Source organism: Lucilia cuprina, chromosome 2 (assembly GCF_022045245.1).
Source record: "Lucilia cuprina isolate Lc7/37 chromosome 2, ASM2204524v1, whole genome shotgun sequence".
Classification (NCBI taxonomy): domain Eukaryota; kingdom Metazoa; phylum Arthropoda; class Insecta; order Diptera; family Calliphoridae; genus Lucilia; species Lucilia cuprina.
In genome coordinates, this window is record NC_060950.1 from 48,279,298 (window position 1) to 48,301,824 (window position 22,527).

The 22,527-nt window shown below is 33.6% G+C and overlaps 1 protein-coding gene across 4 annotated transcripts in view; it reads left to right on the forward strand.

The window, feature by feature from the left end:
- The window catches only part of LOC111677206 (calcineurin-binding protein cabin-1-like), a 637,283-nt gene that overhangs the window by 460,435 nt on the left and 154,321 nt on the right, over positions 1 to 22,527 (forward strand). For all 4 annotated transcript variants that reach the window (XM_046947473.1, XM_046947468.1, XM_046947458.1 and 1 more), the window contains exon 18: positions 521 to 1,065. In XM_046947473.1, the coding sequence (XP_046803429.1) occupies positions 521 to 1,065 (545 nt within the window). The remainder of the gene's footprint in view (positions 1 to 520; positions 1,066 to 22,527) is intronic.

The following is a 22,527-nucleotide window of genomic DNA, read 5'->3' on the forward strand; positions in this document are numbered from 1 at the left end:
CAATTAAGTTGTATATTGTACGTAGTAAAGTGTAGTAACAGTGATTGTGAACATATCTTTGCAGCAAGTCATAAGTTTATGTTCTCAATGAAAAAAAAAAAACATTAAAAAAACAAATACACCTAACAATGTCAAAAGATAAAAAATCAAAAAATATTAAATTAATTAAACATGCGAAATAAACCAAATTAATTTCTTTGAATTTCAATTCTTTTATGTTCCTTATTCCACATTTCAAACCATTAAATAAACTATTTTTAATAGTTAGTTTTTTGTTTTGGTAAACAGCTGATTGTTTTTGATTTCAGTGTTACCACTTTATCGTTTTTATGCTAAAATCGTTTGAATTTTTGTTTATATGTTGAAATTAACAATTTTCAACACTAAACATTCTTTCAACATTTCATATTTGTATATTTTAAAAACATTTTTTTCCAAAATTAATCTTAATTTTGACACAATATAATAAATCTATAAAATAAAATATAAAATGTTACATCACATATTATTTATTTTAAAGGAGTTTTCTTCAGCAGTGCTCACAAGTAGTGGTACATCTTCTGTTATGTCATCAGATACTTCCAATGTTGAAACTGAATCTGATTCCGATGAATCCATAACTGATAATGAGAGTAACAGTCATATAAAATCCGGTACACTTAATATAGAAGAATTGAAACTTGTTTATAGAATGGTTGTTCAAAATATAGAGGAGTGTGCTACTCGATTTCCAGAACACTATAAATCTATTTATCGTCTGGTATACCATTATATGAATTCGCCGATGGAATATTGCGATCTTGCACAAAGTGAACAACTCTTACTTGGCCAATATAAAACCAGTTTGGGAAATCTTGTAAATGGATTATTTTACGACAGAAAAAATAATAATTTATTTAATGGAATATGGCGTATACCATCATCCGAAATTGATCGTCCCGGCAGCTTCTCAGCACATCTGGTTAAATGTGTTAAAATTTTTATTCAGTTGTTATATAAAACTAATAATCACGGTGTATTAATTGACATTGCTATGAATTTATATAAAACTCCAGATTTGGACAAGTAAGTATAAGTACTAATACAAATTTTTATTATTGTAATTTATAACTATATTTGTACCTTGGGATATAAAAATGGAGACATGTTTTGTATTGTATTGTAAAATTTCTGATCCTTAATTTTAAAGATTTTATAAAGTAAAGACGAAAAATACGTAACCACTATTTTTGCAATATTTTTTTGATATTACATTATTGATCATGTAATAGCAAATTATTTCGAAACAAATTATCATGGCGTTCTGAAGTGAGAACTAAATAAATGGGTTTAAGAAACGCCTTTTTGTCGAATATTCGATAGGTAAAACGTACCTTTATAATAAGCAAACCCAAAAATATTTGGTAAAATTATTTGAATTTTGCAGATCCTGCCTTGGCACTCGATCATACAGTGGAAAATGTCTTTATACTTAAAGATTTAAAATAAGTAATTAAAAAGAATAATTCAATTAAATTGACACATAAAAGGTGTAAAAGGTTTATAATTATACTTATTAAAAATTTACTTTGTAAGAAAGATACAAAGAAAATACAATACATGGAGGCTAGGCGAAGTAAAAGACCGATTTCAACAATCGACTCAGAAAGTGATTCTGATAGTTGTGACATTTAATAGAAATTTAAGCAATTGTGTAATTTAAAGATAATTATTATGTTTGTAATTTATTTTCTTAATTGGTTGGTAACAACATATACTACATATACTACATCTATAGTCTAGTTTGTAGTCTAGTCTATTATCTATCTATAGGCTAGTCTATTATCTAGTCTTAATTATATTTTGCCTAGTCTTGTCTATAGTCTAGTCTATAGGCTAGTCTATATTCTAATCTATAATCTAGTTTGGTCTTGTTTATAGTTTAGTGCAATTTCTAGTCTATACGCTAGTCTCTAATCCATGTCTCTTCAAATTGTCTCTTCAATTCTGTAGTCTAGTCTATAGGCTTTAATTTAGTCTATAGTCTATTTTATAGTCTAGTAATTATTCGAGAGATTATTTAATTAATTTATTACTCAATTTATTTATAAAATTATTTATTATATAATTATAATTTTAAATGTTAGTAATAATTAATGAAAATTATATTAAATAATCACTATAAACCGTTCCAAAAACAATGATTTTCGCAACATTGACTATACTAAATAGCTACAACATGAAAGTGTAAGTTCACCATCTGTCTCTTTTCCACTTGCTCAAGGTACTAAAATGTAATTTGTATTTTTTGTGGTAAAATTTTGAGGAAAAACTATATTAAGTGATTTTTTATAATAAATATAAGTTATTCAATGATATAATATCTTTAATAAATATAAACTACACCCAGTGCGCTTTGCAACATTAAAAGCAATATAAATAAAACTCCCACAATTTTAAGATTTTAGCTCTAATAGTTTCCCATGTATACGAATTTTTGTATTTAATTCAAATGGGAGGTATCCCACCATCTAATGCTAGTATGTATTTAATGAATATGAGAGGATCCCCAAATGTTTACATTGATGTTAAAGACCTTTGTCCAAATTTTGAATATTTGAACTTTACTATTAAGGTCCCTTATTGCTAGTCCGCCCATTTATTACCCAAATATTCACATTCATGCAAAGATTTTTGTGCAAAATTTGAGAATTTTGGATCCAATAGTTTTTTAGTTATACAACGTTTTTTTATTTTATACATATAAAAAGACCCAATACCCCCGATGAAAGTTCGCCTATTTTTCTCCGAAATGTTCACATGGACATTAACCCTTTCCAGCACAAAACTAAATCGCTGGATTTTTTATGGATATGACTTCACCACACACCTTATTTTGACGTATATTGATAATTTTTAAAGAAAATAACTTATATTTGTTTTTTTACTTCTATTCTTTTTTCCCTGAAAAATTTTCGGATTTTTTTGGGTGGGGTTAAATTTCCTTTTCCACGTAGATCTGCGCCTGGTTTAATTCATATGCGAGGTGTAATGCCCCCTATTAAATTTAAATGGATGCCAAGGTTTCTGCAAAATTATAAGATTTTAGCTCTAATAGTTTCTCAGTTAAACGAACTTTTGTATTTAATTCATATGGGAGATGCTAAGCGCCCTAACTAATGTAATTTGTAATTTTTTTTCGTTTATATCTCCCAAAATCCTGAACCGATCTTAATAATGTATAAATTCTGCATATATGCGAAAAAATACATTTAAAATAATATATATTTGGCCAAGTTTGGATGTATTTTTTTTCGTTCAGCCAACAATTAGTTGTAGCTTTATGTCACCACACGAAATTTAATGCACAGTAATGTAACTGTAAAATTTTTTGCTATCGGTCCACAATTAGTTATTGCTCCTGTATCAATTGTATTGTGGCCAAATTAATGAACTTTAAACAAATAGTTTACCTTTTTCCACCCACTTATTCGGCGGACCAGCGCGGTAAATCGTCAATTCCGTCAATTCCTGCCAAATAGAATCCACTAAAACTTTATCGCGTTTTGTGAAACCTATTGCTATATCTGGGTTCTTCTCCGAGAACTCTAAAAATAATGCATTCTGTGTTGCATTTCTATGTTTGTCCCTATTTGTGCCAAAAATAATTGAATATTTATAAATTTTTAAATTTTTATTTATTTAACTTACATTTTCCAACAACATTCCACAAACTAACAAAACAAAAAACAAAAGAAAACTTCAAATCTGTAAGCAGTCAGCTGATCGGATTATTTCTGACAACTTACATTTTCCAACAACATTCCACAAACTAACAAAACAAAAAACAAAAGAAAACTTCAAATCTGTAAGCAGTCAGCTGATCGGATTATTTCTGAGAAAAAAAACGATAACATCGGATTCTACGACATCAAATTCGGATTACAATTCTGATTCGAATATGAAACCAATAACATTGGTTTCTATGACACCAAAATCAATTTTTGGTCGGTTTCAAATCTGATTCCGAAAGCAATCAGATTCCATAACAGCCGTAAATATTTGACCTGTTATATTAATTTATACATAGCTAAGTTTTTGTCTTTTTAAAAGATTTACAATCCCAGAAATTAAAATTAATCTCACTATAGCTACATGGAATGATAAATATGTATTATATTCAAAAATATATAGAATTTTCAGTAAATTATTAGATTGTACGGAATACTGTAAACACATTTTCAGTAATCAGTAAAATACTGTAGTTTTTTGGAGTAACCAGTAAATTTATTGCAATATTTTGCAGTAATCAGTAAAATTTACTGAATACTGAGAAATTTTTCAGGTCCCCTCTAGCAAGTAATTTTGTACGCTCTACTGACTTAAAAAACAAGTATAGCGATGAAATTCTACATTCATACAAGACATAATCTCTCTGCCAAATATTACGAGGATTGGTTTATAATTGACCTTACCCCTAAACAAGGTAAGCTTAAAAAAATTTTGTAAACGCTAACTGCCTGGAAAATGTGAGTACAAAAAGGAAATTGAAATCTTATAAAGATCGGTTCATAATTGATCAGAAAGTTATTTTAGCGCTCACAACTGGCTTAAAAATAGCAGTGTAGTTGTAAAATTTATTTTAAACCAGTTTTATAGGAACTCAAATATCTCTGAAGGTCCTATTTTGAGAATCATTATGATGTCTATATTAATTTCGAATAGTAAAGTTCAGTATATTTCAAATAAATGAGAAGACCTTAAAAAATATACTTTAATTTTACAGCAAAAAATTTGATGGTGGGTATAGAAGATTCGGCATGGCCGAGTATAACACTCTTACTTGTTTTAACTATAAAATTTACTATTTAATATTTGTTTTTTTTTTTTTTGTACTGTCCCAATAAACCAACCGATATTATAAGGTACGATATCACTTATGTGATATAAACTATCATAAGAGATTGTCGTTCTCGTATCAACAATTATTGTTAACATATTCATTTATTTAACCATATATGGTTAAAAGTGCAATAAAATGTGCAAAAGTATTACAACTAATAGATTATATATGTAGAGTTTATGTTTTTATAAATATTATTATAATTTAGTATTAATATTAAATTATATTAATAAGGAAATGTTTTTACATGCGTAGGAAGTGTATTCCATATCTGACTAGGAAATAGTGTTCAAATACCGACAGATAGATTCTAGGAATAATAATTATAGGTGAACGAGTAGATCTTGAAAACGTAAACATTTCATATAAATTAGGTGGTGTTTTTGTTGAAATTATTTTATAAAATAAAGTAATCTAAAACGAACATATGTTGAAAAAGAGAATCCAAAAAACAATCTAATGTGTGAAGAAATGTGATCACGTACTCTTTGCGTACATTCCCAAAATTTGTTCTATTAGCAGCCGAATATACATACCTCAATACAACCATTTAATAACGATAAAAGAAATGTATGTGCTATTGTAATCTTAATCCATGTGGGGAAATTGTAATTTAAACTATATAATTTTCAAAACACAAAATTTATTTTAGAGCTTAATAAATTAATATGTTTATTGTAATAACTCTTTTTATCTAGGATAATACCAAGACAACGCATATCGTCTACAATATCAATATGAATAAAATGTCTATCGCAAAAAACCATATTAATATCATAGGCATATAGATAAATATCCGAAACAGGTAAATTACTAGTTCTAATGAAATCATGATTTATATCATGAATAATAATGGACCCAAAATTGATCCTTGTGGACTCCACTTTTGCAAGGAAAATACTAGAATATCTGTTGTCACAGGAAACAAATTGGCTTCTACCAATATGATTGTAATAAACTGCACAAATTCTTTCTAAAATGAAATTTAGAGTTTAATTTGTTAATTAAATTGTTATGATTTATAGTATCAAGAAGAACAGTAACTGATTGGTTGATGATATTATATCTTATTCTGCCCGTTAAAGATAGAAGAGTTGTAGTGCTAATTCCTTTACGATAGCCAAAGTGACAAACGCTAAGTAATTTATTCTCCGTTGGATAAAAATTTATTTGTTTGGCAACAAGCCGCTAAAATACCTTAGAAAGGTAAGAAAAAATGCTAATTGGCCGAAAAGCATCAGCCCATTTCCCCTGTTTTTCTAATGGGCACAACTCTAACGGTTTCCATAATAAAGGAAGTGTTGATGTCATTATAATTGTACTAGCATACCCTGGGTGCTTCGCTACCCTAACTATGTTCAATATCGTAAAAATATCAAAAAGTACCATCAGAAAAACGAAAAAGTACAAAAATCTCTCTCAATAAATTTTCATTTAATGAGGACCGTGTGTTCCGGTTAACCATTATAAAGAATCTAAAGGGTACCATTTGAAGAATAGAAAAGTACCAAATAGTTCCCACTTACAGAATACATATTATTCAGTCAAGACCATGTATGTTAAAATTAATGTTCCTAGGTTGAATATTTTAGAAAATTAAAAAAGTACAATTTATGAGATAAAAAGTATTAAAAAGTTGTCTCTTAAAGAATCTTATTTAATGAGGACTGTGTATGTTTAATAATCATGTGATAGTGCTGATACTTCAGCTGCAGAAAAGTTCAAACTTGAATTAAAAGCAATTATTGAAGAAGGTGGGTATTCCGCACAACAAGTTTTAAACGCTGATGAAACGGGACTTTTTTGGAAACGTTGGCCAGGAAGAACGTACATTTCTAAATCCGAAAAATTTTCGCCAGGTTATAAATCTAGCAAAGATAGACTTAAACTTCTTTTGGGAGGAAATTTACCACTCTGAATAGTACTAATAAAAAGAGTACAATGTTTCCCCTTTTCGCTTAGAAAAATACATTTTCTTCCTTTGCAAAATTCTTTGGGCTTGAGTGGTAAAAAATTACATTTAAAAAAATTAGCAACAAAGCAATAAAAAATTTTAATACTTAAGATTTCGGATTTTTAATCATTTTCTCCTTTAAAGCATGAATTAAACTCTTCAATGCTTTTGAAATTGAGAAAGATAAAACCAAAATATATTTCCTTAGGGAGCCTTTATACGATCACATTTTACGTACCTTAAGTCTAATGAAAAAGTAAGATGTAATTCCATCTGTATTTCAAAAAAAAAATATAGTAAATGTCGTATGATTTATACTTTTTGTGTATACACGATTGGTATAAAACAACAACAAAGTGAGATGGAAACAGCTTTTTTACTTTTTTGAGTTTACATAAAAATACATACCTGATATAATACGACGAAGAGAGCCAAATTTTCATCAGTTTTTATTCAATGTAGTAAGGTTTCATTAAAATTTTGACAGATCATATTACTTGTGTGCTCGTGTGAAGGGGCCTTAAAATACATAATATTCATTGACGTAGAGAAAAAGTGTGTACAAATTTTTCCCATTTCTGATTTATGTGTCAAAAAATGCCTATTAATGCTTTCCAAGATAGTCTTGAAGTGTGTTGTGCAAATTTCATAAATTTCGTTTCAGCCATTCTCAGACGTAATTGCATCAAAAAATGTAGCAAAAATACAAATATTTCCTTTGTATTTTAATTTGTCAAAAATATTAATATTTATAAATTCAAAATTCACACAAATTTAGAAACTTCACATCATTTTAAGATTACACAACAAATTTCTTTAATTTTATCTGTAAATTTTTAATTTATAAAATTTTTAAAATTTTAAGTATATATGTACATAAGTAGAAATTACTTTTGTTGCTTCATTAAAAAAATAATAATATTACCACGTTCCGTATTTCGTCCCTTTTAGATTTTTTGGAATAATGATATAACCAATTAAAACTTCTAAGTAAAGATTTATTTCTGTTTAAAATTTCTTAAACACGAAACCCTCTTTTTTACCCATTTTAATTTAATTTTTCTAAAATATATCTTTTGACTGATTACAGCAAAATACTTCTCAAGTATTTGAATATTTCCGAAAAAGCACCTAAACTACACATAATTACCCGTTAAGTTTGAATTACCCACATGCCTATTTCACAACCCACATCATCAATCAATGAAACAGTGTTGTCCCTCAAGTTGTAATGCGTAGGCAAAATATTATGAATATATTTTAAATTATTCCGGTTACATAGTTCCAACTGTATTACTCTTTGGCAAATATACAATACCTAATAAAATGTCGTCACCCATTACATCCAAAAATAAACATTCAACACAGTTTGGAGTTGAGAATTCAAGTACTACCTTAGCTCTTAGTTTGTCACTAACAGGCATGTTGGGTAATGATTACACAAAGTAATTTATTACATGGTCAATTACAATTACTTTTAATGTGTAATTGAATAACAACCTATTACAAATACTTGTAATTGTAATTGCAATTTTTCCAATTACAATTACTTGTAATTGTAATTGAAGTTTTGCCATTGACAATTATTTGTAATTTTAATTGAAGTTTTAAATTAAAATTACTTATAATTGTCATTAAGGTGTTCCTAATTGCAAATTACATGTAATTATAAGGAACGAAATTTACAATTACAAGTATTTGCAATTGGCAAAACTTCAATTGCCATTACAAGTAAGTATTATTGACAAAACTTTAATTACAATACCAAAGAATTGTAATTACTTGAACAGCTCTGCTAACCCATGACTCCAGCCACGTCTCAGTAACACCCACAATGTCGAGAATGTTGCCATCTAACATATTCATGAACTTTTCAAATTTAGAGGAGCGTGGTGTTGGTTTGATATTGTCTTCTATTAAAGAAATGTCTTAAAATATAATCATTGTTATTTGTGATATAACCTAAGTTATTTCCAGAATTCATTTAAAAGGATAAAATGTATAATAATAAATTTAAATATATATAAACGTAGTTATAATGTTAGCATGCAAATATATTATTCAAAAGTATAATTTTAAAATATATAAATTATAAAAGTAAGTATATATTCATCAAAATAATAATTGACAAAATGTTTTAATCATTATTTTTTATAAGTGTATAATATAATTGCTTTAGTTAAAAAATATACATATTTAACTAGCTATATCTATTGAATGTTATTTGCATAGAAAAGGTATACATAGAACTGAAACTTAAAATGACAAAACCTAAGTCTGCTGATAAAAACCTAAGTCGTGAGAATGTATTAGTTGAAAAATATGTAACTCAACAAACACAAACTCTTTCGTTTTAAGAGTTTTTATATTTTTGTTTGACATTATATTTCGATATTTTATGAAATAAGGTTTTGAATTAGCCATTTTTATTCAATATCAGTTGACCAATGTAAGAAACATCTTCGTTAAAAATTATTCTTAATTTTAAATAAACTCTTTGTGTTTGCTGGGTTGAGTCAATATTGACACTTAAAAATTATATTAAAAAAATAAAAACGATTGAAAAATTTGTTTTTTTCTGAAAATGTTTTCAATAATTTTATAGGAAAAACATAACTTTTAGCAGTGTTTATTGCAGCAGCAGGGGCTATTTTGCCAAAGGAATTGTGCGAATGCTAAAATTAACGCTTGATATGAACGATTATTGTTAATTTCAAAGCAGCCCAAATGCAGTCAAAATACACCATACACCACACTAATGGGAACGGCATTTTGTTTATGTCTTAAAATTTGTAACACCTGCGTCGATGTAATGATGTAATCCGTCCATAAATTAGCCTATTGAACTTTTTTGTAAGCGGTACATGCTATACAAGAATAGGGTATTTATAAAATTAGACTCAACAAATTTTATATATACGAAATTTTGACTATATATTGTTATAATAAGTAGTACATTCATTCTTGAATATAACTTCTACATTAAAAAATACTAAATAACTTATTGCTACTTACTCGCAATGTGGTAGGGTATGATGTATTCGGATAGATTTTGTACTTTCATATTTTTGTTATTTTATGTAAACAAAAATAAAAATACTCATACAATTGTATTAAATTCACACAGAACCTGTACATGTGAGAGAGTAATATTTCTTACTCTCAGTAACACTTCTATTTATTTTTCTATGGTTATTTGTTTTATTGTTTTTTGTTAGTGTTTATAAATTTAATTTTAAAAATAAGGTTATGAAGACAATTCAATGTTAAAAATTATAAGCAATGAAAGATACAAATTTAAATTAAGTAAAAAATAAAAAGATAAGATCTAATTGGCAATTTATAATTAATTTTGTTATGCATCTTCCCTAAATCCCTCATAGCACTCATAAAATGAAAAGTATTAATTTTATCCATCAGGCATTACAATTTTTACTTTAGGAATGTTATTATTTAGTAGTTGGAATTTTGATATTTTATTAGTCCTCTGCAGTTCACGACAAAAGTACGCGTTCCATGGGCGTAAGGTTGTCATTAAGATAGACCTAAGAATTTATATCACAAATACAGGCAATTCCCGGTATAACGAATGATATAATGTCAGACCCATTCGTTAAATCGAAAAATTCATTATATCGGAATTATTTTTTCTAGTAATTTTTTTACGAACAAAAAAACATAAAAATTAATGTATGAAATTAATATTTATTTTTTTTAATAACTAAGAACAACGAACAAAAAAAAAATAAAATTAATGTATGAAATTAATACCTAATTATACCCTACACCACTATAGTGGGGAGGGTATTATACGTTTGTGCTGATGTTTGTAACATACAAAAATATTGGTCCAATACCCACCTTAAAGTATACCGATCGATTCAGAATCATTTTTTGAGTCGATTAAGACATGTCCGTCCGTCCGTCTGTCCGGCTGGCTGGCTGTCCATGTAAACCTTGTGCGCAAGGTACAGGCCGCAATTTTCAAGATAATTTGATGAAATTTGGACCAAGCATGTTTTTTGGCATGAAAATTGAAAATGGTTGAAATCGGTCCATTATTTCACCTAGCCCCCATACAACCGTACCTCCCGATTTGAACTTTTTATGCTATAATTACGTCAAATATTATTCAAATATCTCTCTAAAAATTGGCACAAATAAGTTTTATATAAGTGTAAATGATACTGCAGATTTTCGTAAGGATCGGCCTATATTTGACCCTAGCCCCCATACAAACCCCCCTTCAAAAAATGACTTAAACGTCTAAAATTTACTTGAAACCATTTGTATCGCAATGAAACTCAACAAAACTAACTGTTATTTAGAAATATATCCTTTTCCCAAATTTACCGAGGATCGGCCCATATTTGACCTATATAAAGCCTCATTTAGAAATTTTAGTTTTTTATCAATAAATGCCTTAAATATTTTGGAATTATGGTAATATTCAACATAAAAGTTTCTTTACAAAAAATAAAAATTTTATAAAAGTAAAAATTGTAAAAATATACTCATGGTGTAGGGTATCATATGGTCGGCCATGCCCGACTATACTTTCCTACTTGTTTTTTTAATAACTAAGAACAACGCACACGTTATTCCATTTTTAACATTTAGAATGTTAGAAAAATTTGCTGATGGATTTTTGTTTTCAAACCACTTAATTTCCTGCTGTTTCCTTAACAAACTGAACTTGAAAATCGATATCTGAACCTCATTAAGCAAGTCGTTTTTCTTTTCTGAATTAAACTTTATTAAAATCTTTCCTTTTTTGTTAATAAAGCAACATTGTTGGATATCATAATCCAACTCTCCAAGGCCTTTTGTTGTCTCCATAATATTATTAGAATGAGACATACCTGTGGCAATAATATCACATCTATTTAATCTTTTGTGGAGAACATTATTATCAATTTTAAGTTGTGCGACTTTAGATTCTGTAGCTTTATTGTTTTTTTTTTTTTAAGTCTATTTCACTTCTGAGTTCTGATATCTTTAGTGAAAATGTAGCATTAATTTGTTCCACCATGTTTTTAAAATTTTTATTTATTTCCTCAAACAAAGATTTAACTTTCTTACGTAGAGCTATTATTTCATATTTATTGTTTATAGAAGATACATCGTTATTATCTTGAAAAGAATCCAAGTTTATTGTTGTTCTTAATTAGTTTCATTTCATCTTTATTGACATTTGCACATTTCAGATGGCACTAACTATCACACATTGCACAGTGGGGCAGAATCCAAATTTTTTTTGGAAATAAATCTGGCATTTCTAAACGGCTGATCCGATCGGTATAAAATTTGGCGTGAGCGTAGCCAAGGAGTTTTGAAGATGAACCCCGCAGATGCCCCAGGGAAGGCGGCTTATGTAAAATTTTTAAACTCGTGCCATTTTTTTGTTTTTCATCCAAATACAAAGATTTTAATATTTCCTGAAAGCGCTCTACGAGAACTTGAAGATCTCTTATAATATCCGAGTTATAGGCATTTAAAAATTTAGTGATACAAAATTTACCATACCTTGATCCGCCTTTTTTTTTAATACCGGGCCAAATGGACTCAATCTTGTTAGTTAGACAACAAAACTTCCAATAATATACAAAAAATTTCAGATCAATATCATTTACAGATCCAAAAATATGCGTTTTTTAATTTACAAATTAAAAAAATTTTAGATTTTTGCAGTTTTTTGCCAAAAATGTGTCTTAACTCTTTTATTAATAAAATAAAATTTTCTTTAAGAACATATAACAATTTTATAGTTATTTTAAAAGTTATCTTTACGCAGAACGCTTTGGCGTAAAAAACGTCCGATTATTCCTTCCGAATATGACCTATTTTTTATCAAAACTTCAACTTCAAAAGTATTTTCCCAGCCCTGAAAGAAATGTGGACCCTATGGGCAAAAATGTAAAAACACCATTTTTGGAATTTTCATTCCTATTTTTGGGAATTGCGGGATGCCCTTTGACCTTTTCAATTTTGCATTTTCTTATTTGAAATGACAAATTTAACAAGTTTTGTTCATAAATAAAGATTTTGTCTTATATTACATATTTGTTTAATTTCTAAAGCTATGATTTATATCAAAATAGCAGATAGCTACATCTTAGTCCATATTTATCCCTTTTTTTAGTTAGATATGGAAATTCTCGATTCTTTACAAAAATTTTCAAGCCAATATCTCAATTACATTCAAAAATACGTTCATTTAAACCTATATCCTTTAATTTGATATTTTTCATATTTTAGTATTAAGTATGACAGAACATACATTTGGTGTTGAATAAAATATTTAAACAATTTTTAAAAAAATATTAAGTTAATTATTTTATTAAAGACTATAACATTGTATATACAATAAAATTTATTATAAATTATAATTTTATTATGAGCCACGCACAACAACACCTAAATAACATTCCCCGACAGCCGGTTCTACGTACCGGAATGACCCGAAATTTTTCGGCCAAGGGCTGTCAACCTCAGCAACAACTACACATTTTTACCAACGGAGCAACATCTTCCGGCATTGCTGCTCCGTATCCTATTGGTCCGTGCCGGAATCGAATTAAATCCCGGACCATGGTTCTGTACAGTTTGCCAGAACCGGTTGCACCATATGTCCACCCAATTAAGGTGCAACACTTGTTTGGGCTGGTGTCACCTCTGAAACTGGAACTAAATCAAATCGCACTTCCCAGCAGAGGCAGCGAGACTAGCAGATGAGCGCGATGACCTTCGAATTATCAACCCCGACGACCCACGTAGGAAATGATATCAGCAGGTTGGTAAATGAGGACAAGCGGAATAAATGGTTAGATCATTTGAAGAACTGCAACTTGAGCTCAGGTGTTAGTAAGTTGTGGTCTACGGTTCGGTCTCTCTCCAACCCGACGAAGAAGGATGACAGGGTCGCGATTAAGTTTGCAGATACCACAATTTCCGACCCTGAACGGTGCTCGCGTGCATTTTGCCGACTTTTATTGAGCACCTAGAGAGAGATAAGGCGAAACGAAGTGTTGTTCGCAAACTTCACAACCTTCCAGTCTCGAACATTCCACAACCTTTCACCCCGTCTGAAGTGGCAGTGGCCATCAACGCAGCCAAACCATCTAAGGCGATTGGCCCCGACGGCATATCCATGCTGATGCTGAAACACCTTGGCGAACGGGGAGTCGAGTACTTGACAATGGTTTTTAACCTGTCAATGAGCAGCCTGATAATACCCGATGCCTGGAAAAAGGGTAGAGTCATCCCGATACTGAAACCAGGGAAGAACGCGACAGAGGGTCAATCCTACAGGCCGATTTCCCTCCTGTCACCAGTCGCGAAGACTCTTGAGGCGCTCCTCCTCCCCCTGCTGTCCTGCCATCTTACAGCAGCTCGCCACCAGCATGGATTCCGTAAGATGCACAGCACCACCTCAGCATTAACCGCCATAACCACTCAGATCTCACAAGGCTTAAACCAGCAGAGGCCTTGTGAAAGGACAATCCTAGTGGCGCTAGATTTATCGAAAGCCTTCGATACAGTCAGCCATGCCACACTCTTCCAGGACATCCTGCAGTCCACCATGCCCAACAACTTGAAGAGATGGATTGTAAATTATCTGAGTGGCCGTCAGTCGTTCGTTGAGTTTAGAGACAAACGTCCCAAAACCCGTAGAGTTAAACAGGGAGTACCACAGGGCGGTGTCTTATCCCCCCTATTGTTTAATTTCTACCTCTCTAAACTCCCCACACCTCCACAAGGTGTGGAAGTGATATCATATGCGGACGACTGTACCATTATGGCGACGGGCCAAAACGTTGATTAGCTATGCGATCGAGTGAATGGTTATCTCGGAGAAATACACAACTTCTTCACTGGACGTAACCTGAAACTATCACCAGCGAAATCTTCAGCTACACTTTTCACCACCTGGACGAAGGAGGTAAACTTGAATTTAGGCGTCGTAGTCGATGGAAACCAAATTCCGACTGTGAACCATCCAAAGATTTTGGGGGTCACCTTTGACAGCCTGTTTACTTCTTCAGCTCATGCCACTGCAATTACGCACAAATTGCGAAGTAGAAACAAGGTCCTCAAAGCGCTAGCCGGCAGCACCTGGGGAATGGACAAAGAAACCTTGTTGGCTACCTATAAAACTATTGGCCGGTCAGTGGTCAATTATGCTGCTCCAGTGTGGTCTCCATCGCTGAGTGATACCCAGTGGAGAAATATTCAAAGCTGCCAAAATGCCGCCCTAAGGATTTATTATTGTTTTTTTAATAAATCACTCAGAATAGATGTGTGTATGTGTGTCTTAATCGAGTATTTACATTTGCTATTTATTAAATCATAAGCAGACCTTTTCAAAAGATGTTTACTAAATAAAAATCAATTGTAGAGATTTATTTTGTTCTTACTAAATCTACAAAAAATAATGAAGAATTGAAAGAACTGAGAGCTGCGGAAAAAAGCAGAATCCAAGAAGAATTTAAAGTTCAGATGGGATTAAACATCGACAAACCACTTCCAAGTTGCGGTAGTACAAATGACCGTAATACGGCGAGAAGGTTTTTTCATGATTTTGAAATTTACTTCAAAAATTACTGGAATCGACAAGGAGTTTAATCCGGGGGTTCTGTATTTAGGTCCAAGCCAAGAAATTGGGCTACTTCAATGGGGTTAGTCCATAAATCCATTGGGCTAAGGGAAGTAGGGTGGGCTGGACAGTTGAATATGTGGTGGGTATCATGGGGACCCTGTCCACAAGATGGGCATATATTGGGGACGGCACGGTCTATGCGGGACCAGTAGGCGTTGAGCCTGTTGCTCCATCCCGATCTCAGTTGTGCCAGAGCAACTCTTGTTTTCCGCGGCAGGTTCTTCTCTATTTCTGCTATGGGCGGTGGGCGACCTCCAAGAACGACATTCATGCGGTAACCTGAAACCGCGGTATTGATGGCGTCTCTATGAATGTCGCTCAAAGCTGCTGTATACGAAGTCCGATCTAAGGGATCCTGAACATAACTACGTATGCTCTCTTCGTATACACGAAGGTCCTTCCTGACATTCCTCGGGGGAGCATCCAACTGTGTGATGTTAAAGTTGGGATGACTCCTCCGGTGACATCCCAGGAGGAACTGTTTAGTCAGCATGACATTATGTTCCTTGACTGGGAGAACCTTCGTTTCCTCATGTAGATGGTGTTCTGAGGTTATTTGCTCGTTACAGTCCTTAGGGCGGCATTTTGGCAGCTTTGAATATTTCTCCACTGGGTATCACTCAGCGATGGAGACCACACTGGAGCAGCATAATTGACCACTGACCGGCCAATAGTTTTATAGGTAGCCAACAAGGTTTCTTTGTCCATTCCCCAGGTGCTGCCGGCTAGCGCTTTGAGGACCTTGTTTCTACTTCGCAATTTGTGCGTAATTGCAGTGGCATGAGCTGAGGAAGTAAACAGGCTGTCAAAGGTGACCCCCAAAATCTTTGGATGGTTCACAGTCGGAATTTGGTTTCCATCGACTACAACGCCTAAATTCAAGTTTACCTCCTTCGTCCAGGTGGTGAAAAGTGTAGCTGAAGATTTCGCTGGTGATAGTTTCAGGTTACGTCCAGTGAAGAAGTTGTGTATTTCTCCGAGATAACCATTCACTCGATCGCATAGCTCATCAACGTTTTGGCCCGTCGCCATAATGGTACAGTCGTCCGCATATGATATCACTTCCACACCTTGTGGAGGTGTGGGGAGTTTAGAGATGTAGAAATTAAACAATAGGGGGATAAGACACCGCCCTGTGGTACTCCCTGTTTAACTCTACGGGTTTTGGAACGTTTGTCTCTAAACTCAACGAACGACTGACGGCCACTCAGATAATTTACAATCCATCTCTTCAAGTTGTTGGGCATGGTGGACTGCAGGATGTCCTGGAAGAGTGTTGCATGGCTGACTGTATCGAAGGCTTTCGATAAATCTAGCGCCACTAGGATTGTCCTTTCACAAGGCCTCTGCTGGTTTAAGCCTTGTGAGATCTGAGTGGTTATGGCGGTTAATGCTGAGGTGGTGCTGTGCATCTTACGGAATCCATGCTGGTGGCGAGCTGCTGTAAGATGGCAGGACAGCAGGGGGAGGAGGAGCGCCTCAAGAGTCTTCGCGACTGGTGACATGAGAGAAATCGGCCTGTAGGATTGACCCTCTGTCGCGTTCTTCCCTGGTTTCAGTATCGGGATGACTCTACCCTTTTTCCAGGCATCGGGTATTATCAGGCTGCTCATTGACAGGTTAAAAACCATTGTCAAGTACTCGACTCCCCATTCGCCAAGGTGTTTCAGCATCAGCATGGATATGCCGTCGGGGCCAATCGCCTTAGATGGTTTGGCTGCGTTGATGGCCACTGCCACTTCAGACGGGGTGAAAGGTTGTGGAATGTTCGAGACTGGAAGGTTGTGAAGTTTGCGAACAACACTTCGTTTCGCCTTATCTCTCTCTGGGTGCTCAATAAAAAGTCAGCAAAACGCACGCGAGCACCGTTCAGGGTCGGAAATTGTGGTATCTGCAAACTTAATCGCGACCCTGTCATCCGTCTTCGTCGGGTTGGAGAGAGACCGAACCGTAGACCACAACTTACTAACACCTGAGCTCAAGTTGCAGTTCTTCAAATGATCTAACCATTTATTCCGCTTGTCCTCATTTACCAACCTGCTGATATCATGATTCAGCTGGACAATACGTGGGTCGTCGGGGTTGATAATTCGGAGGTCATCGCGCTCATCTGCTAGTCTCGCTGCCTCTGCTGGGAAGTGCGGTCGCACTAAGGATAGTCGACCAGCAGGAATAAAGCGGGCTACTGCTGCGATGATGGTTTCGCGGAACTTGCTCTCTGCTTGGTGTACGTTGCTAGGAGCTGGAAGATCATTGAAGATGCGATCAGTGAATTCTCTGAAGCCGGGCCAGTCTGCTTTCTTTTGGTTTATGTAGAGACGGCGTTCAGAGACGATAAAGTCATTGGGTCGATCCAGACAAATGATTATGGGTAAGTAGTCTGAGGCTAGAGAAACAACTGCTCTCCACGTTGCGTAGTTTATCAGACCAGAGCTCGCTATTGTGATGTCTGCTTTCTTTTGGTTTATGTAGAGACGGCGTTCAGAGACGATAAAGTCATTGGGTCGATCCAGACAAATGATTATGGGTAAGTAGTCTGAGGCTAGAGAAACTACTGCTCTCCACGTTGCGTAGTTTATCAGACCAGAGCTCGCTATTGTGATGTCTGGAGAGCTGGTGCAGTTACCCATAATCCGTGTGGGTCATCATAATTTATTGTGCAGAAGGTGGATTCATCAATTTGTTCCGCCAGTGACGCGCCTCTCTGGTCTTCCCCTAGACTAGAGTGCCAGAGCTGATGATGCGCGTTAAAGTCCCTGATGGACAACTGGCTACTGGCGGAATGTAGACATTATAGAGCTCTAGGTCGGTTTCCCCCGATCTGACTGCAATACCTTGGACTTCAAGGTATTGGTCCCTAGCGTTGAGATCAAGGGAAAGAGCTCTATACTGCACTGTGTTATGAATTATAAATGCAATGCCCCCACCGTTGCTTCTGGTGCGGTCTTTTCGGAGAACGTTGTAACCGTTACAACTGTGCAGACTGGAATTACTCGTCAGTTTTGTCTCCTGGACCGCAGCGACCACGATGTTGTTTTGCTGCATAAATCTGGTTATCTCGGGTAATTTACTCTGGAGGCCATTGCAGTTAAACTGCAATATGGATATCACCCCAGGTCTCTGGACCGCAATCGATGGAGTCAGCGGCGAGGGTTGTTGTTGCTGCTGAAGATGTTGTCTTTGCTGCGGTTGTTGTGATTGCGGTGGGGAGGGTGGAGTTGTGGCGTAAGATGACGACGATGACGATGTCGATGCTGCCAATGAATTTCGTCGCTGTTGTTGGCAGCATGGGGCGACAAAAGTCTCCGACCACTCCCGATGATGATTTAGTCCAGAGCAGTTTCTGAGGTGACACCAGCCCAAACAAGTGTTGCACCTTAATTGGGTGGACATATGGTGCAACCGGTTCTGGCAAACTGTACAGAACCATGGTCCGGGATTTAATTCGATTCCGACACGGACCAATAGGATACGGAGCAGCAATACCGGAAGATGTTGCTCCGTTGGTAAAAATGTGTAGTTGTTGCTGAGGTTGACAGCCCTTGGCCGAAAAATTTCGAGTCATTCCGGTACGTAGAACCAGCTGTCGGGGAATGTTATTTAGGTGTTGTTGTGCGTGGCTCATAATAAAATTATAATTTATAATAAATTTTATTGTATATACAATGTTATAGTCTTTAATAAAATAATTAACTAAATAATTTTTTAAAAATTGTCCAAATATTTTATTCAACACCAAATGTATGTTCTGTCATACTTAATACTAAAATATGAAAAATATCAAATTAAAGGATATAGGTTTAAATGAACGTATTTTTGAATGTAATTGAGATATTGGCTTGAAAATTTTTGTAAAGAATCGAGAATTTCCATATCTAACTAAAAAAAGGGATAAATATGGACTAAGTTGTAGCTATCTGCTATTTTGATATAAATCATAGCTTTAGAAATTAAACAAATATGTAATATAAGACAAAATCTTTATTTATGAACAAAACTTGTTAAAATTGTCATTTCAAATAAGAAAATGCAAAATTGAAAAGGTCAAAGGGCATCCCGAAATTCCCAAAAATAGGAATGAAAATTCCAAAAATGGTGTTTTTACATTTTTGCCCATAGGGTCCACATTTCTTTCAGGGCTGGGAAAATACTTTTGGAGTAAATATAAAACAGCTTTGGGATTTTAGAACATGTCGCCCAAAGTTGAAGTTTTGATAAAAAATAGGTCATATTCGGAAGGAATAATAGGACAAGTTTTTTACGCCAAAGCGTTCTGCGTAAAGATAACTTTTAAAATAACTATAAAACTGTTATATGTTCTTAAAGAAAATTTTATTTTAGCTTTGAACGACATTCATAGAGACGCCATCAATACCGCGGTTTCAGGTTCCCGCATGAATGTCGTTCTTGGAGGTCGCCCACCGCCCATAGCAGAAATAGAGAAGAACCTGCCGCGAAAAACAAGAGTTGCTCTGGCACAACTGAGATCGGGATGGAGCAACAGGCTCAACGCCTACTGGTCCCGCATAGACCGTGCCGTCCCCAATATATGCCCATCTTGTGGACAGGGTCCCCATGATACCCACCACATATTCAACTGTCCAGCCCACCCTACTTCACTTAGCCCAATGGATTTATGGACTAACCCCATTGAAGTAGCCCAATTTCTTGGCTTGGACCTAAATACAGAACCCCCGGATTAAACTTCTTGTCGATTCCAGTAATTTTTGAAGTAATTTCAAAATCATGAAAAAACCTTCTCGCCGTATTACGGTCATTTGTACTACCGCAACTTGGAAGTGGTTTGTCGATGTTTAATCCCATCTGAACTTTAAATTCTTCTTGGATTCTGCTTTTTTCCGAGCTCTCAGTTCTTTCAATTCTTCATTATTTTTTGTTGATTTAGTAAGAACAAAATAAATCTCTACAATTGATTTTTATTTAGTAAACATCTTTTGAAAAGGTCTGCTTATGATTTAATAAATAGCAAATGTAAATACTCGATTAAGACACACATACACACATCTATTCTGAGTGATTTATTAAAAAAAACAAAAATAAATCACAATTCAATCACTTTACTTATGAGGCCCAGTTATTTTCAGTCTCTGAATAAAATTAATAATCAGAGAAACCAAAATATAAAAATGCATTTTTGTATTGGACTCCAGTAGGTAGACCGGAGGTGGTTGGTTCGATTCCCACCTGAGGCACTGGTTGAGAAGCGCACAACAGGTCCGATAGAGGCCTAGGTGTATGTCTTCGGATTTGATGTATATATGTACATACTTTTAAACTAACTGTTTTTTGGCATCGATTTGTTACAGCATATTTTTGCATATTTTACCTATAAGAGCCTAATTTAGCATGATTTGACTTTTGTAGCATATTCAAGGCATTTTTTTTGAGTTTTTAGAGCATATTTTACTTTTTAGTACCAGGATCGGCAGACATATACTACTACGTTTTCATTTGTATAAGTTAAAGAGCAAAAAACCAATATATGAGAAGTCATTGTACTCACATCTCCAAAAAAATGCATATATGGGAAACTGAAATTTAGAAATAATGTTAATGTAGCACAAAACTAATATTTTTTAGTCTAAAAGTAGCAAGTATTTTTTACCTTGTTTTGTACATATTTTGATGTTTTTTCAGACACGTTTTAGAACAATTTAAGAATTTTGGCATGGATTTTCTAGCGCACATTTTTGCATATTTTACCCATAAGAGCAAAATTTAGCATGATTTGACTTTTGTAGCTTATTTAAAGCATATTTTTGAGTTTTTAGAGCATATTTTACTTTTAAGTGCATATTTTGATGTTTTTTGCTCTAGTTTTTCATATTTGTATACTATATTTTTTTTGTCAAATTTTAAATTAAAAAAAATAATTTCTTGGGAAACTTTTAATTTTGCGTGAGAGAGAAAGTGATAGAATATCATTCATCCCTCTCGCGGTATGGAGTTTCCCGTTCTCGGAAACTTGTTTTGTTATTCTTCCCATTCGTACAACAACAAATCAATGCAATTTACACGTAGTTTCTGAAACAAATGTTTTTATGTGTAGACATTAAGGAAACTTCAAAAGAGAATTAAGAAAAAGTTTCTCAACGAAAGTCCACAACATCGCTTAAAATGTTACAAGCTTTGAATATAAGTGAAAGAAATGTGTCAAACTTTGTCGTTTGAAATTTGTTTTTTGGGGTATCAAATGATTTTATGTTATTTATTGGTTGTTTGGACATAAAACGAAATACTATTAAAGTATTTCTTTAAATTATGAGATGAATCAATGTTGTAGCATGAAAAATGACATTTAATATTGAATATTTTATTACATTTCAGTCTTGTTGAGCTTTTCAATATTAAAAAAAAACAAATACGAATGTATAGTCGGGCGTAGCCGACCATATGATACCCTACACCAGTCAGTATGTATGTTAAAAATGGGGATTATTTAAAAAAATAAAGCATTTGGTTTGTTTTTTAACTTTATTTCGGAATATTTTTACTTTTTTGGCAAAAAAAGAGATTTTTTTAAGAGGGCCCAAAGGGGAGTAGGGCAAAATATGGCCCTATCCTTAAAAATGTTGGTAGGGGGAGTTAAGTCTTCTTCAATATTATTTATATAGAATTTAAATGTGTTATTAGTGTTTGTAAGTGAATTTTGACCTTTAAGTCATTTTCTGAAGGGGAGTTTGTATGGGGGATAGGGTCAAATGAAGCCCGATCATTACAAAAATCGGTAGTGACATTTAAAGTTCTATAAAACTAAGTTTCGTCGACTTTTGTTAACATAATAGATCATTTAAGTTAATTATAAGCCAAAAGGCCCTATTTGGGGGGTACGGTTGTATGGGGGCTAGTCGAAATAATGGACCGATTTTAACCATTTTCAAAAGGCTTCGTCCTTGGGCCAAAAGAAGCGTGTGTTTCAAATTTCATCCAATTATCTTGAAAATTGCGACCTGTACCTTGCGCACAAGGTTTACATGGACAGCCAGCCAGACGGACGGACGGACGGACGGA